The sequence below is a fragment of the Lissotriton vulgaris genome, unplaced genomic scaffold (genome assembly GCF_964263255.1).
Source record: "Lissotriton vulgaris unplaced genomic scaffold, aLisVul1.2 SCAFFOLD_275, whole genome shotgun sequence".
Lineage (NCBI taxonomy): Eukaryota > Metazoa > Chordata > Amphibia > Caudata > Salamandridae > Lissotriton > Lissotriton vulgaris.
Window position 1 is genome coordinate 959372 of NW_028252092.1, and position 15471 is coordinate 974842.

At 44.5% G+C, this 15471-nt stretch overlaps 1 protein-coding gene across 1 annotated transcript in view; it reads left to right on the forward strand.

The window, feature by feature from the left end:
• LOC147662672 (pepsin A-like) overlaps positions 1 to 3333 on the forward strand; it is a 55541-nt gene extending 52208 nt beyond the window's left edge. The window contains exon 7 of the mRNA XM_086950987.1: positions 3156 to 3333. Coding sequence (XP_086807113.1) covers positions 3156 to 3293 — 138 coding nt within the window. The 3' untranslated portion in view covers positions 3294 to 3333. The remainder of the gene's footprint in view (positions 1 to 3155) is intronic.
• The last annotated feature ends 12138 nt before the right edge of the window (positions 3334 to 15471 follow it).

The following is a 15471-nucleotide window of genomic DNA, read 5'->3' on the forward strand; positions in this document are numbered from 1 at the left end:
TTTATTATTGTTCCCTTGTCTGGGCTCTTTGCTTCCAGTTCTCTTTGCCTGGTCCCCTCATCTATGCTTGTTCATTTTCCTGTCATCTCTATGTTCTGTATCCTGCTATCTCTTTTATGCCTTCTACCTTCTCTGTCTCATCGATTTTCTCTTCTCTGTGTAATCTCTCTTTCAGCTATATTGTTTTATACCTCTATTCCATCGTATTAAATATATTACTGTGCTGCCCCATTCTGTGCCTTTGTTCTTCCTTCTAGCTCCCAGTTTTGTTCATTCTGACATCACTTCTTTCTCCTACCATAATTCTATACTTTCTTCAAATTACCTTTTCTTTTCCCCATCTCAATTGTTTTGTCGTGTGTGTGTTTTATTTCTCCTCATGTTACTTCATTACATCTCTTCCTAAGTCTAAATTGTGTTTCCTCCAAGTTCAGTTTTTTCTCCTAGATCCATGTACAATCACCTTATACCTTTTCACTCTGTCTCCCACAACCTCTTTGTTTTGCCTCTGCAAATCTATCTCTTCTGCCTTCCAGCATCACTGCAGTCTCTCACACCCTCTGGTTCACAGCATCCATCTGTTCTTGTGTTACCATCTCTTTGCTGTTTCTTTCTATCACTCCATGTCTGCTCCATTCATATCTCTCTTTTCTTTATCCTCCTATGTCAGTGTTCTGCCTTCTCTTGTCTTTTTTGTCCCCTCCTATCTTTCTGTCCTCTCTATCTTATTATATATCCTCTCCTTCCTCCCTCTCTGTGCTGCCTGCTGTTACATCTGTCTTTTCTTATATCTCTCTGTGCTGAGCCTGCTGTGCCTTCTATCTCCGTTTTGCCCTCTCCTTTCTCTGTTGTTCTGTTCTATCGCTATTCCGTCTTCTGACAACTCCTATATTTGATATACTTTCTTTCTGTCCTATCTGTTCATCTGTCCCTTCTTTCCACCTTTTTGTGCCTTCTTCTTTCTCCATTTTGTTTCCTTTTGTCTCTATATTTTTACTCTTTCCCCTATGTTGTGTCACTACGTTCGTGTTCTGTCCCTTCCTAGCTCTCTATCATTGTACCCATAGATCAATTGATTATGTATCTTTCTATCACTGCATTTCCCCCCCTGCTTGGTTCTGCATTATTCTGTCTTTATATTATGATTAATAAAATCTCTGCTCTGTTCTGCATCCTTCTGCCTTTCCCTTATGATTTTTAAAATCTCAGGGGCATATCAACAAGGCCCAGCGGTAAAATTATCACCGCTCTAGCGTCAATGTTAGGGCGAAAAGCGGTGATAATGTTATCGCCCTAACAGCATGGACACGCTAACGCGTGAATCCATGCCTTTGCGCCCATTTTCGTTGCGCCTTACATCGCTAATGGGATGCGAGGTAGGCATTCCCGACTGAAATTCAGCGGAAACAATTGCTAACACAGCTTCTCCCTATCAACAAGGAAATCGCTAACCCGTCTAGCGACATAAAAAGTAGAGCTAACCGGGTATATCGCCGGTTTCTTACACCTGCTATTTTCCCAACTTAGCCATATGTATCATGGGAGGTGGATCATAATGCTGAGTCCACATCTCCCTATCTACAATGTTTTCCCTAACGCTTCTTTTTTATTGCCAGTAATCCTGCGATATTGCCGCTTATCGCCGCTATTGCCGGGATTTCAATCGCCTTGGCATTAGTGTGCTGACCGGGCGATAGAATTCGGCGATAGACGGTGTTAGAATTGTCCACGCTAAAAGTGGCCAGCGATAAATATCGCTGCCGCTTGATGAAATGCCCCATATATCTTCTTGTTCTTCATCTAATTCCTTTCAGTGTCCTGTCTCCCCCTATTTCTCTGTGATGTCTCTTGCTGTCTCTGTATTTTTAATAATCCTCTATCTCTGGCCTCTCTCTCTCTCTCTGCTATCCTATCCTATATTTCTATTCTTCCCCTATTTTTCGGTTCTATGTTTTCCTGTCTTTTTATGCCTCCCCAACACTTTCTTTTGTTTGCCCTCCTATCTCTGTGTTTTGTATATTTCTGTCTCTTCTATTTCTGAGATCTGATTCAATCTCTCCCCATATCTATTTCTCTGATCTGTCTCACCCTATTTCTCTTTTCTATTTTCTCACATGTCTCAGATCTGTTTGCTCTAATCTTTCTGTTCTCTCTTACGATCTTTCTGCTGCCCCCCTTCCATCTCTCCAGAGGTCTGTTTGGTCCTATCTCACTGTTCTGTTTCCAGGCATCTATCTATGCTTTGTCTTACTACCACTCTGAGCCTCATCTATGTATTGTCATCTCTTATCTTTCTATTATGTGCCCACTTTCTCTGTATTCATCGTTTTGCTTCTCTCATTTGTTTCTACTCTTTTACCTGTTGTACCTTTTATCTGCGTTCAACCTCTTCAATTCTCTCTTCTCTGGCTCCTCCTACATCTTTGATTCCTTCTAGCTCTTTGATTTTACCTGCATACATCTGCCTCTCTCTCTCTCGCTCTCTCTCTCTCTCTCTCTCTCTCACATATGAACAAATTCCAAATGCACAAGTTTGATTTTGTAAAACAAAAAATATTTACCTAAGACCTTGAGAGTTTTTCCAAAGAGTAAAAAGCGTACATCAGACTGTAAATGGGGTGATGTTCTCATGTACTTACACAAATGGCTCCAAGTCTGTTGGGGCATCAGGGTGAGATTTTAGCCAGCAGAACGAGTGGGGGAACAGCCAGTCCAACATGACCGTCTGCCCACCCTCAATGGAGTGGGCGGGCCATCTGGATGTTGGAGAGATGCTCCTACGTTTGTGGTGGAGTACCCTGTCTGTCAAATTCTAAATATGAGCCACGGTCTGAACCAAACGAGGCATAAGAGGGACAAAATGCCATAGCAGCTTTTTTGGACAATGGCCGCTATATCTTGACAATAGTTTGTACAGAGCACCTTGCTTGAATCAATGTGAAATTGTCCATTTAAAGAGTTCTACACAAATGCCTGGCCCCGACACTGACATTCAAGAAAAGATTTTGTGCATGAGGATGGAAAAGTAAATATCACTTCATATCCTGCATGACAGCAACACTCATGACAAGGAGTAAATCAGCTGTAAATAATCAATGTATTGAATCATGAAGTCGATCTTGCTAATAGATCACGCTCTTTCTGTCCTCCAATAGAACACCTGCACCGCCAAATTCATAATGTCCCATTCCAACAATGCTGAACTCTGGATCCTTGGAGATGTCTTCATGAGGGGGTACTACACCGTCTTCGACAGAGCTAACAACAATGTTGGCTTTGCCACTGCAGCCTGAATATAGCACCTCGCCAAGGACGGCGACTATGGAGTAGACAGCATTGCAATTTAAAAAAGTGCGACTGTGAATACTCAATATGATCTCAAATGAATAAACAGTCATTCTGAAGCATAAATTCCTTCTTCATGTGTTGCTTCTGTCAAAAGATTGTGGTTGCACTTAACAAAGATGCAGCAATGAAACCCTACTCTCTACGGTGCTGAAGATGCCCACAATATGACATGTTTGATCATCATCAGGCCAGGACAGCATCATGTCACAAGTGCCTGCAGTATGCCAAACGTGTACAGAGGTTTACATGGATCTGCTGCAGACATCCACTGTATTACTACAGATGTTGACAGAATGACTACAGATCACTACAGATGTTCACAGTATTACTACAGACATCCTCAGTATGACTACATATGTCAACACAATCACTACAGAACACCACAGATGTCCACCGTATGACTAGGGATTTGTACAGACAGCCACATCATGACTGCAGATCACTGGAGATGTCCTCAGTATGACTACAGACATCCACCCTATGACTAAAGATGCTCACAGTAGGACTACAGATTTCTACAGATATCCATAGTATGATTACAGATGTCCGCAATATGACTAGAGATCACTACAGATGTCCACAGTGTGAGTACAGATGACCACAATATTTCTACAGATTACTACAGATGTCCACAGTATGACTACTGACGTCCACAGTGTGAGTACAGATGACCACAGTACGACTACAGATGTCCAGAGTATGACTTAAGATTTTTACAGACATCCACAGTTTGTATGACTACAGATATCCACAATATGACTAGAGATCACTACAGATGTCCACAGTGTGAGTACAGATGACCACAATATTACTACAGATCACTACAGGTGCCCACAGTATGACTACAGATTTCTACAAACGTTCATGGTATGGTTACAGAAGTCATTAGTATGACTACAGATTGCTCCAGATGTCCAAAGTATGATTTGATCCGTCCACAGCATTACTACAGTTGTCCACAATATGACTACAGATGTCCACAGTATCACTAAAGACATCCACAGTATGAGTACAGATGACTACAGATATGCACATTATTAGTACAGAAGACCACAGTATGACTACAGATGTCCACAGTATCACTACAGATCTCCACGGTATCACTACAGACAACCTAACCATGACTACAGATGTCCAGAGTATGACTACAGATGTCCAGAGTATGACTACAGATGTCCAGAGTATGACTACAGATGTCCACAGTATGACTGCAGATGTTCACGGTATCACTACAGACATCCTAAAAATAAATACAAATGTCCACAGTATGACTATAGATTTCTACAGTCATCCACAGTATGACTACAGATGTCCACAGTATGGCCACATAACACTACAGATGTCCACAGTATGGCTACAGATGTCCACATTGTTAATACATATTTCTACATACATCCACAGTATGACTACAGATGTCCACAGTATGGCTACAGATGTCCACAGTGTGAATACAGATTTCTACATACATCCACAGTATGACTACATATGTCCAGAGTATGACTACAGATGTCCACAGTATGACCACAGATTTCCATAGACATCCACAGTATGACTACAGATGTCCATAGTATGGCTACAGATGTCCACAGTATGGCCACAGATCACTACAGATGTCCACAGTATGACTACAGATGTCCACCGTATGACTATAAATTTATACAGCTGTTCACAGTATGTCCCTACAGATTTCCACAGTGGTTCTACAGACATCCACTGTTTGACTACAGATGTCCGCAGTATGACTACACATGTCCACAGTATGACTATAGATCACTATAGACCGCCACAGTATGACTACAGATGTCCACAGTATGACTACACATGTCCACAGTATGACTACAGATCACTATAGTCTCCTACAGTATGACTATAGAAGTCCACAGTCCTCTTGCTCACTGACAATGGGCCCGATTCACAGAATGAACTTAAGACTAAATCCTAAACTTACAACTATTTGGTATTCACAGAATGCACTTACTACTTTCCAGATTCACAGAGTGAACTTACTACTTACGGTGATTCACAGAATAAATGTATTACTTTTGGTATTCACAGAATAAATTTAAGACTACTAACTTTACGTCTGCACCCGGGCCGTAAATTGCGTCCTGGAGGCAGGGCTTCCGGGTTGCGGGAGGGGCTTGTGGCATGGAGGCAGAGCTTGCGGCTTGGAGGCAGAGCTTCCGGCTCAGAGGTGGGGATTCAGCCATGGCTGAAATCGCCACCTCTGGGCCGCAAGCTCCGCTTCCGGGCCGGAAACTCCGTCTCCGGCCCAGAATTTCCTGCCCGAGTGCAGACGTAAAGTTAGTAGTCTTAAATCTATTCTGTGAATTACCAAAAGTAGTAAGTTCATTCTGTGAATCCCGAAAGTAGTAAGTTCAATCTGTGAATCCCGAAAGTAGTAAGTGCATTTTGTGAATACCAAATAGTAGTAAGTTTAGGATTTAGTTTTAAGTTCATTCTGTGAATCGGGCCCAATGTGCATGACAATGTGTGGAAACTTCCATACACTGCATATCTTCAGTCAACAAAGCTTTGAATCAAAGCGTAGTTCTTTTCAAATTGATAGGAGATTTATGTTAAATATAATACCATTGGTACGAGTGAGAAACTGATCAAACAGACAAGAAATGTTCCCTAAATTCTTCCATATGTTACATTTTGCATGCACGGAAGTGATGTTGAGTAGAAAACTGTTTCACAGCTAATAGTTCAACCACGTCTGTGCTGGTTAGATTTGAGTCCAGGAGCAATCCTAGTAAATATCTGATTCTCCATAACGTTGGACTTAAATCCGGAACACAAACCCAACAGCAGCCCTGTCACAGATCAATGCAAGACCAAGAACCATCTGGGATTCACAAACGTTGCCTATAACTCTGCACAGTTTGACATAGACTTGACTTATCCCATACGACAGAACATGCAGCAACAACAGACCTGCCATAATGTTCTCTACCTCTCTGCATATCTAAATCTATAGTATCATTTTTGTCATCATATAAAAGTTGAGCGAAGACATACCCTTTTTTGCCAACTCAGAGAACCTGGGGGCATATCATCAAGGCCATTCGATAATTATCGATCAGCGCTCTTAGCGCGAGGATTATTATCGCCAGGCAACTCTGAATTTTATCGCAGCGATAGTGTGCTATCAGCAACGCCTATCTCCAAAGCGATAAAATTCAGAGCGCAAGCTGCCAATTGTGTTATTATTGCTGGAAATACAGTGATAATCGCTGAAGGTTTGGCGAAAGCTTGCTGATAGGGCCAGACATACTTAGCCATGATATCCACCTTACATAGGATATCATGGCTAAGTCAGTTTTGAAGCAGGCGTAAGGAAAGTATCGACAACAGAGGTTATTGCTACTTTGCTTGTCGCTCTGCAGGTTAGCGTGCCCATTGATAATTGGAGAAATGTCGCTTAGCGACATTTCTCCAGCTATGTAAGGGCAGGAACGCCCACTTTGCATCTCATTAGAGATGCAAAGATGGGCATTCAGGGAAAGGATGATAATGCAATGATTCACGCGATAGCGTGACCTTGCTGATTAGGCGAAAAAATTATCGCCGCTTTCCGTCCGAAAACGGATGCTAAAGCGGCAATAATTTTATCTCCGGGGCTTGATGATATGCCCCTTAACTAGGTAAAACTTACTTAACTAACTTAACATATCATGAGAAGACTCTCTATCTTCAGCACTTCTTAGCTTTGACATGCATCCCCATCAAATATACGAGACCAGTATAAGACACATTATGCAAATATATAACTTTTTGAAAAAAGTCTCAGATTCTTGCAAAAAAAAAATACAAAGGGCTCCATTAGGATGACGGGCGGACTTAGTCCGCCCGCCATCCCATCATGTGAAGGGATGCCCGCCATAAAGGCGGGGGTCCCGTGGGGGGTATTAGGATGCGCCAGCCACAGTGGCGGGCGCATCCCGTATTCTTAGCATTGTCCACCACAATGCTAAGAATACATCTTGTGCATTTCAAAGCACAACATGACAGGCACTGCCCGGTGCCTGCCACGTTGTTCCTTGAAGTACCCCCATGTGCAACCCCCATCCCCCCGGAGTCCCTGGGGGCCCGCAACGGGCCCTTGGAGGGAGACTCCGCATGCCTTTCTGTGGCGGCATTGCCGCCACGGAAAGGCATTGTTGAATGCCCATTGTAATATGGCTGGCGGTGTCTGATAGACACTGCCACCATATACAACCCTTTTCCGCCCCGGTCGGTCGCAAGGCGACCGGGCCGTAAAAGCGGCAGATGGTCTTTCCGTCCGCCGCGGGCCCCCCAGCCATGTTAATATGGCGGGGGTCTTTGCAGCAAGGATGGCGGGTGGATCGCCCCCGCCAGGCCAGCAGTAGCTACTGCCAGCCTGGCGGTGTTGATCCGCCCGCCATCCTAATGGGCCCCAAAGTGTCTTGATACCCAGAAATACAGCACAACTCGCCAATTCTAGGCTCTACTCTAACCTGTGTGTAGTCTGGGCCCAGACCCAGAAAACGATGTTGGCATGAATCTGAACTTTTTCCATACTAACCAACGTTGAGGATCCAAGCTGGAAAAATTAAAGGAGGAATTTGTGACTAGGGACTGCAATTCATCAAGGGACCTTTCGGTGTGATTGTACCATTTAGGGTATGCCCCCAAATCAGTAATGGAAGGGGCATTATTTTTTTTAGATGTAGCCAATCCAAAGCAAGTAATTTGTGAAATTGTAGAATTCAAAAACAAAATGTGGTTCAGGATGACACATGCACAATGCAAAGCCTCAGTGCCTTTAACCTGCCAGCTTTTGGAACCCCAAACAGATTTAAGAGTCTGACCTCCTGCTCCTGGATGAAACTCTGGCAGGGGAGGCCTGGACAATAGGTTTCCTGTCACAGGAAGGTGTAACCTCCTCCCAGACAGGCTTTAGTGTATTGGGGCTGGGTGGGTGCAATCATAGAATGCTTTTCAGACAGTGCTGGGGGCACACCTGGTGTCCCTATTCATCCCCTAGTTCAAACCGCTTGCATGGGGTACTCAGCCCCTACTCTGGCACGTAACTGGACAAAGGGAAAGGGGTGTAACCACCCCCTCCCTTGGTCCTCCCATAGGTGCGACTCTAGAATAAGTCCAACCCCTAAACTTAGTAGAAGTATAGGAACCAAGGGCCATATTATCAAGAAAGGGCGATATATTATTGCCGCTTTTATCTGCCGGAAACTGCCGCTAAATCGGCGATAATGGGCTTCCCATAGAAGCCCAGGTTCTGGTGTCAAACTGGGCTTCTATGGGAATTCACAAGGGCATGTTATCAAGCCAATTATCGCTGCTTTAGCGGCAGTTTCCTGCTGATAAAAGCGGCGATAATGTATCACTCTTTCTTGATAAAATGGCCCCCAGTCCTTAGGACTTTGGATTAAACCTGGATGAAACTCTGCAACATATATCCTGTAACTTTGACATTCTATTTCGACTAGAAGATTGAAGACCCTCCCTTGCTGTCAAGGAGTGACTCCCTGTTCAAACAGGCACCTAGAAACATCTTGCCGTTTTGCATTTCTGAGGCTCCCACCAGACCCCTAAGTATCTGCGACTCAGGGCACAGACTTCCAGACTTTTCCGAGGCCGACACGAGATCCCAGCAAAGCTGAGACCTGCAGCCCTCATGAGTGATGTGGAACCGGAACTCCTGGATACTGTGCACATTTGTTAGTGCATCCACTTCCCAAGTTTTTCCGAAGTTGTGCAATGGGCTTCTTGTAGTCGATGCTCCGAGCACCATCTGCACCAAAGATTGTGGGCCTACACTCCACGAGTGTTCCGTCAGCCCGCTTCTAGCATTTCTGCTCAAGGCCCCTTCGCCATCCCTGGGCCGTCAACTGTTTTTTCCCCACAAAGGTAATTCTTCTTTCCTTTGGGCTTTCCTGCTTGCCCCAGAAGTGTCCTGAATCGCTACCAAGAGGTGAGTCTCCCAGACCTTGCTGGTCTGCACTGAAGCAAACAAAAAACAACTTACTCCACAATGTATAATTCACACTGTGGAAGCATATTGAATATACAATGATTCAAGGCAATTAGTAATTTCTTGTAGTGCCCCAAAGTAGTAAAAGGAAAGGGAGGGTGTGATAGTGTAAGGAGGTAGTGAAAAAGGAGGGGAAAGTTTAGATACTGGTGTAATCAGCAAATATAACGATTATTTTGTATGTTACATAAAACTGTACACAAAATCAGGACCGTTTAGGTTCATATAACTTATTCAGGCAAAAATCATACTCCACATAGTTCATAAATGAGAGCAATCTGGAATGGAGTTGATATGGGTAGACTGGTAGTTGTCGACGTTTCGACCCTTATATATGCAGACAGTAATATTCTTGCTGTAGGGTCTTCATCAGGACAAGGGGCGTGGGACACATAACCACAACAGTGGTATAGTCGGGACCCGATGTCATCGGTGTCACGGTCGGTCTAATCAATCATATTGTCGAGTTTCTATTTGTTATAAATGCCTGTCGTAGTCCTGGATTATGGCGATCCTGGTGCCAATTCCGATCGCCGTATTTAAAACACGTCCGACGGGATTGAGGTAGGTTAATGGATGACTTCGGAACACACTCAGGATGCGTCAGGTACGGAGTAAATCTCGTGCTGATCGCTGCTCAACATCGCAATGTTGAGCAGCGATCAGCACGAGATTTACTCCGTACCTCAATCCCGTCGGACGTGTTTTAAATACGGCGATCGGAATTGGCACCAGGATCGCCATAATCCAGGACTACGACAGGCATTTATAACAAATAGAAACTCGACAATATGATTGATTAGACCGACCGTGACACCGATGACATCGGGTCCCGACTATACCACTGTTGTGGTTATGTGTCCCACGCCCCTTGTCCTGATGAAGACCCTACAGCAAGAATATTACTGTCTGCATATATAAGGGTCGAAACGTCGACAACTACCAGTCTACCCATATCAACTCCATTCCAGATTGCTCTCATTTATGAACTATGTGGAGTATGATTTTTGCCTGAATAAGTTATATGAACCTAAACGGTCCTGATTTTGTGTACAGTTTTATGTAACATACAAAATAATCGTTATATTTGCTGATTACACCAGTATCTAAACTTTCCCCTCCTTTTTCACTACCTCCTTACACTATCACACCCTCCCTTTCCTTTTACTACTTTGGGGCACTACAAGAAATTACTAATTGCCTTGAATCATTGTATATTCAATATGCTTCCACAGTGTGAATTAAACATTGTGGAGTAAGTTGTTTTTTGTTTGATTCTATTTTTTATTGTGTGAGTATTACTTCTATGTTACTGGGACCCCTTCCTATCACCAATTGTCCACCCAGGTCCCCGTGACTCTCTGGGTATAACCCCCCTATCTATATTGGTCTGCACTGAAGGCAGTCTCTGCTTTCTGCGTAGGCTGCCGTTGCCAAGGCTTGTTGGGTCCCATCTGGAATCCGACACCGCAGCACTCGACATCTGTCATGGCACAACTAGAATCCCGTACCTGGTCATCGTCAACACCTCCTGGTCCTCCTGGCTAAAGAGTCAAGCTTCACCTTCTTCACCTGCACGCACCAGACATAGGTGGGCATCTGCTCATCACCTTCCTGGTCACTGGCTAGTGACCCAGACTCTGTCCCCTCTGCTTTCAGGTTCTTAGATTCTCTGATCCAGGCTTGGATCCACCTGGACACTTTCCACGTGGACGCCAGCAGCATTTTGCAGCAGCTCTCTATTGAAATCGATGACGAAACCTGACACGAAAAGACACCTATGCAATCGGCTTCCCTGGGTGAGGTAACTCGAGTACTCCAGTGCGCCCGTGGCTGTTGACTCTAGAACCTCCTAGTTCTAAAGGGGTTTTCTCCAAGTCCTCTTCTAAGTGTCCTCTTTCTCTAATATTCCAACCGTGACTTTCCCCATAGAAGTTAATGGTGATTCGCGGCTGTGTTCAGATACTGCACGCGTCCCCCGTGGGTCCCCTGTGTCACTACATTGGGTGGTTCCTGGTGGCCCCAGCGGTTCTAAAGGCTCTAGGCCTTGTATCTATGTCAGTCGTGGGTCTTATACCACTTACTTAATATATGGTTTGGTACACACCTGGGGCTCAACGTATATTGTGCTAATTTACTGTGTGCTAAATAAGTTTACTGAATGTACTTTTGCCTCTAGCCTCATAAAGAGACTAGAGGGATGTGCTTAGAATAAATACATATATTTTATATATATATACCTGGTGTGATTCTACTTTCATTTGGTCATTCACAAGATTATAGACTGGGAAATAAAGCTGCTTTACATTCCATAAAGACTTAACCTGAAGGCTGCTCTCCACGGGAAACACCCTTTACGACGCAACTTTTACCACGCAGTGCCTTTACAATGCAGGATTTACAACGCAAGTCATTACAACGAATTGCGCTGGGGGGCGCTCTAGGATAGGTAATAGTTTAATTTACTATCCAACACCTTCCCTACTATCCACGGGGACTGGAGTTGGAATAGTAAATTAAACTATTCACTATCCAGCCCCCCCAATGCAAGTCGTTGTAACGACTTGCGTTGTAAATCCTGCATTGTAAAGGCATGCGTGGTAAAAGCATGCGTTGTAACAACGCACATCCCTCTCCACAGCTACCACTAGGATAGCTTTTGATAAGGTTGTCTTTAACCTACCATCAATAAGGCTCGTTTGGACTGGTGCAAGGTGCTCACTAGAATAGTGGACAGCATATGCCAGGCCAACTTCTCACAATCACCAGTCGGTGGATTCAATAATGGATTAGTAACTGTATTCATCTCAATGGCAATGTCAGGCCTGTTGGTGTTAGCTGTAGCCAAAATAGAATTTCCCAGCATCGCTGGACAAGAGACCGCTGGAGTCATACTAAGAAGAATCGGCCACTCGTAATTTGACATTGTCAATGGAGATGTACCTGTTATCCATGCAACCAGGAAGTGGAAGTAAAATGACTGTTCTTGTACCCTGCACGCCAAGCACTGGAACCGGTGCATGATAAGAGGGGCCAAACTCCTTTTTGTTCTCCACATTCTCACGGACCAGGTCACCGACTCGAGGTAGCCAGCCAACTACCGGAATCTGAAGTGCAGCATCAGTTGTGGAAGGCAAGTGTTCCTTTGCAAGACTGTTTTGAGTCTCTTGTAGGTTCTGTAATACAGCAGAATAATCATCTACGTCAAAGGGTGCAGCAGACGCCGCCATGTCTAGACCCTCAAGGTCCGGGACACACATCTTTGTGCCAAAGAGCATTTCGTATGGGGTCCGCCCACCCAGAGAGCTTCTAGGGAGATTATTAAGTGCACGTTGTACGCTATACAAATGGGCAAACCAGTTCCTGCCAGTACCAAAAACCCTAGCTGTCAAGGATTGCTTTAAGTCACGGTTCATCTGCTCCACAACAGAATTGTCCTCACGCCGGTATGGAGATGAAAATTTGACCAGCACCCCCAAAGACCGCATGGCTTCTTTCTACGCCTTAGAAGCGAATGCAGGACCTTGGTCAGAATGGAGGGTGCCACATGCAAAAATTCCCACAAAGACACGCAAATCCCTGATGACAGTTTGAGCATCAGCACTGCGTTGTGGCCAGGCCCATAAAAAGCGTGTGCACGAATCCTCTGCAACTAAGATAAACGTATACGCAGTATCAGAAGAGAAAGGACCACAGTGATCTAAATAAACACACCCAAGTGGTTTATTAGATATGTACAACTGTGTTTGTGGTGGATTCACAGCAGTTGAAGTTTTATTCTGCTGGCAAATGTCACAAGTAAGGACATAATCGCGAGTCTGTTTGTACAATCCGTGCCACCAATAACGTTGCTGCAAGATAGAGACAGTCGTTGAAATGCCCGCATGAGCAGAAGCAATGCCCTCGTAAACGGCTCTTATCAAAGAAAGCCTACGGTCTGCGTTGGGAAACAATATGTCACCAATGTTGTTAATTCTCACATAGGGAACTTTATCAGGGCCTAAAGTATTTAGAAGAGAAACCATTAGTGTAATCACTTCCCTTCTCTGTTGCGGCAATAGCTGCCAAGATATCATCATCAATCTTACTTTTGGATCTTGTAACTGCTGCTACTAAATTTGTCGCCAATGCTGTCTTTGCTGCCTCGTCAGCAAGACTGTTACCAACAGCGTGTACTCCTACGCACTGGAGACCAAGAGTATGAATTACATTTACGAGAGGCAGACACTCTTTAAGTTCTGCAACTCTAACCCAAAGCATTTTGTGTTTGATTGTGCTACCTTTGGAATCACGATAGTCATTCGGAGTCCAAAAGAATAAATTGTCATTGAAAGACTGAACACAGTTGTAAGAGTCACTTACAATAAGAGTAGTCAGACGGTGATCAGCAAACTCTAGTGCAAGCACCAGAGCACGTAGCTCTGCCAACCGTAGTGGTACAGTCCCCTAGTGTCTGCATGTGCATGACATCGGACCTGAACTCTCCATCCACCATGGTACCAAGCACTATTGCGCAGGCCACTGAATAAGCATGCTTAGATCATGTCGCCGGCTGCGCCAAACCGTCAATATAAATGATACAATGGTAATCCTCAAGCGGGCGCAAGGACAAAGGAGCAGGAAGAACAAACTCATACTGTAAGAACTCCTGAGTCTGCAATGAGGGATCAAAAAGAAATGTGACATTGGAGATGTCAGTGAAGTAGCCCATTGTATCCAACAAGGAAGTAAAGCTTTTGAATTCGGCACACTGGCTTTCGTCACTGCCTCAAGGGCAGGATATGGGGTAACAACCAACATGCGTTTTCCATGTGACAGCACTCTCTCTTTAAGAATCGCCATCTGCACTGCCATCAAAACTTTCTCAACAGTAGAAAATCGCATTTCAGTCGATGTGAACAAGTGTGACTTGTAAGCAATAAGGACTTTGTCTCCTTCATTAAATGTCAAAGTATGTGAAACTCACTGCACCTGGCACAATTCTTATTACCAGGTTTGTGTGGTTATCATGTGTCAGTAAGAATTTAGATTCAAGAAGATCAGCCTGCAAAGATTGCAGTATAGCTGACTGTTCTAGAAGCCAGAAAGATTTGGTAAAAGTCGGTTGTATCAAGGCATATAGCAGCTTGATATGCTGGGCATAATTGGGAATGTAAGTATGCCAGAAATTCAGAAAACCCAGCAAAGAATATAGGGGCATATTAGCAACAAAAAGCGATAATTATCGCTAAATGCGCTTAGCGCATTTTTTTATCGCTGCCTATCGCCTGATATTATCTCAGAGAAAACATGCTATTAGCAACGTTTATCTCCAATGCGATAAAATATCCGGCGATAGTGGCTCAATGCGAGAATATTGCTGGATTTCCAGCAATATTCTCATATTGTCATCTTGTCCGCGTTGCGTATTTCCGTTTCCGGGCGCTAGTTGCATGCTCGCATTGTGCGCGGGGAGCGATTACGTGGTCGCGGGCGGTTTTTTCTGCTCGCGGGGGAAATATCGTGCAAACTAACCCACGCGGTCCTCTATGGGCGTGGCCATCTTGTTTGTCATTCATTGCTATGGTTCTGGGCATGCTTTTTCAATCCTCCCCTAATCTTTGCAATCCTTTGTTTCTTTGAGCTTTTTTGGGATCTTTTTTACTCATTATCTATCCCTCTATTTTTCTACATCTATATTTTGTGTTTTTTTCAACTTTCGTTACGTTAAAAACTACTTTTTTTACCTCTTTTATTTTATTTAGTTTTTTCCTATTTTGTATTTAACTTTCCTGTCCAGGACCATGGCAAAGGGAGCCGGGAAGAGCAAGGGGAAGGGTCCCGCACCCCGTACCCGGCTCCCATGCAGCCGCTTAAGGGGGGAAGCAGTAATAGCTCGGGAGATTTTCAGCGCGGTGGAGGTGGCCACACTTGTTTTTTCCGTCCAGTGCCTCCTCCCCAAGACCGTCGCGGCAGGCGGCAGGCTCTGTGCCGGGTACGGGCTCCGGGAGCGTCGCATGCTATGGGAGAAGGTGTGCCGGGCCATGTATCGGGAGTCTGGGGTCCGGCGCACCTACAACCAGGCGACGCACCGGTGGTCCGACATCCTGGACCCGGAACAA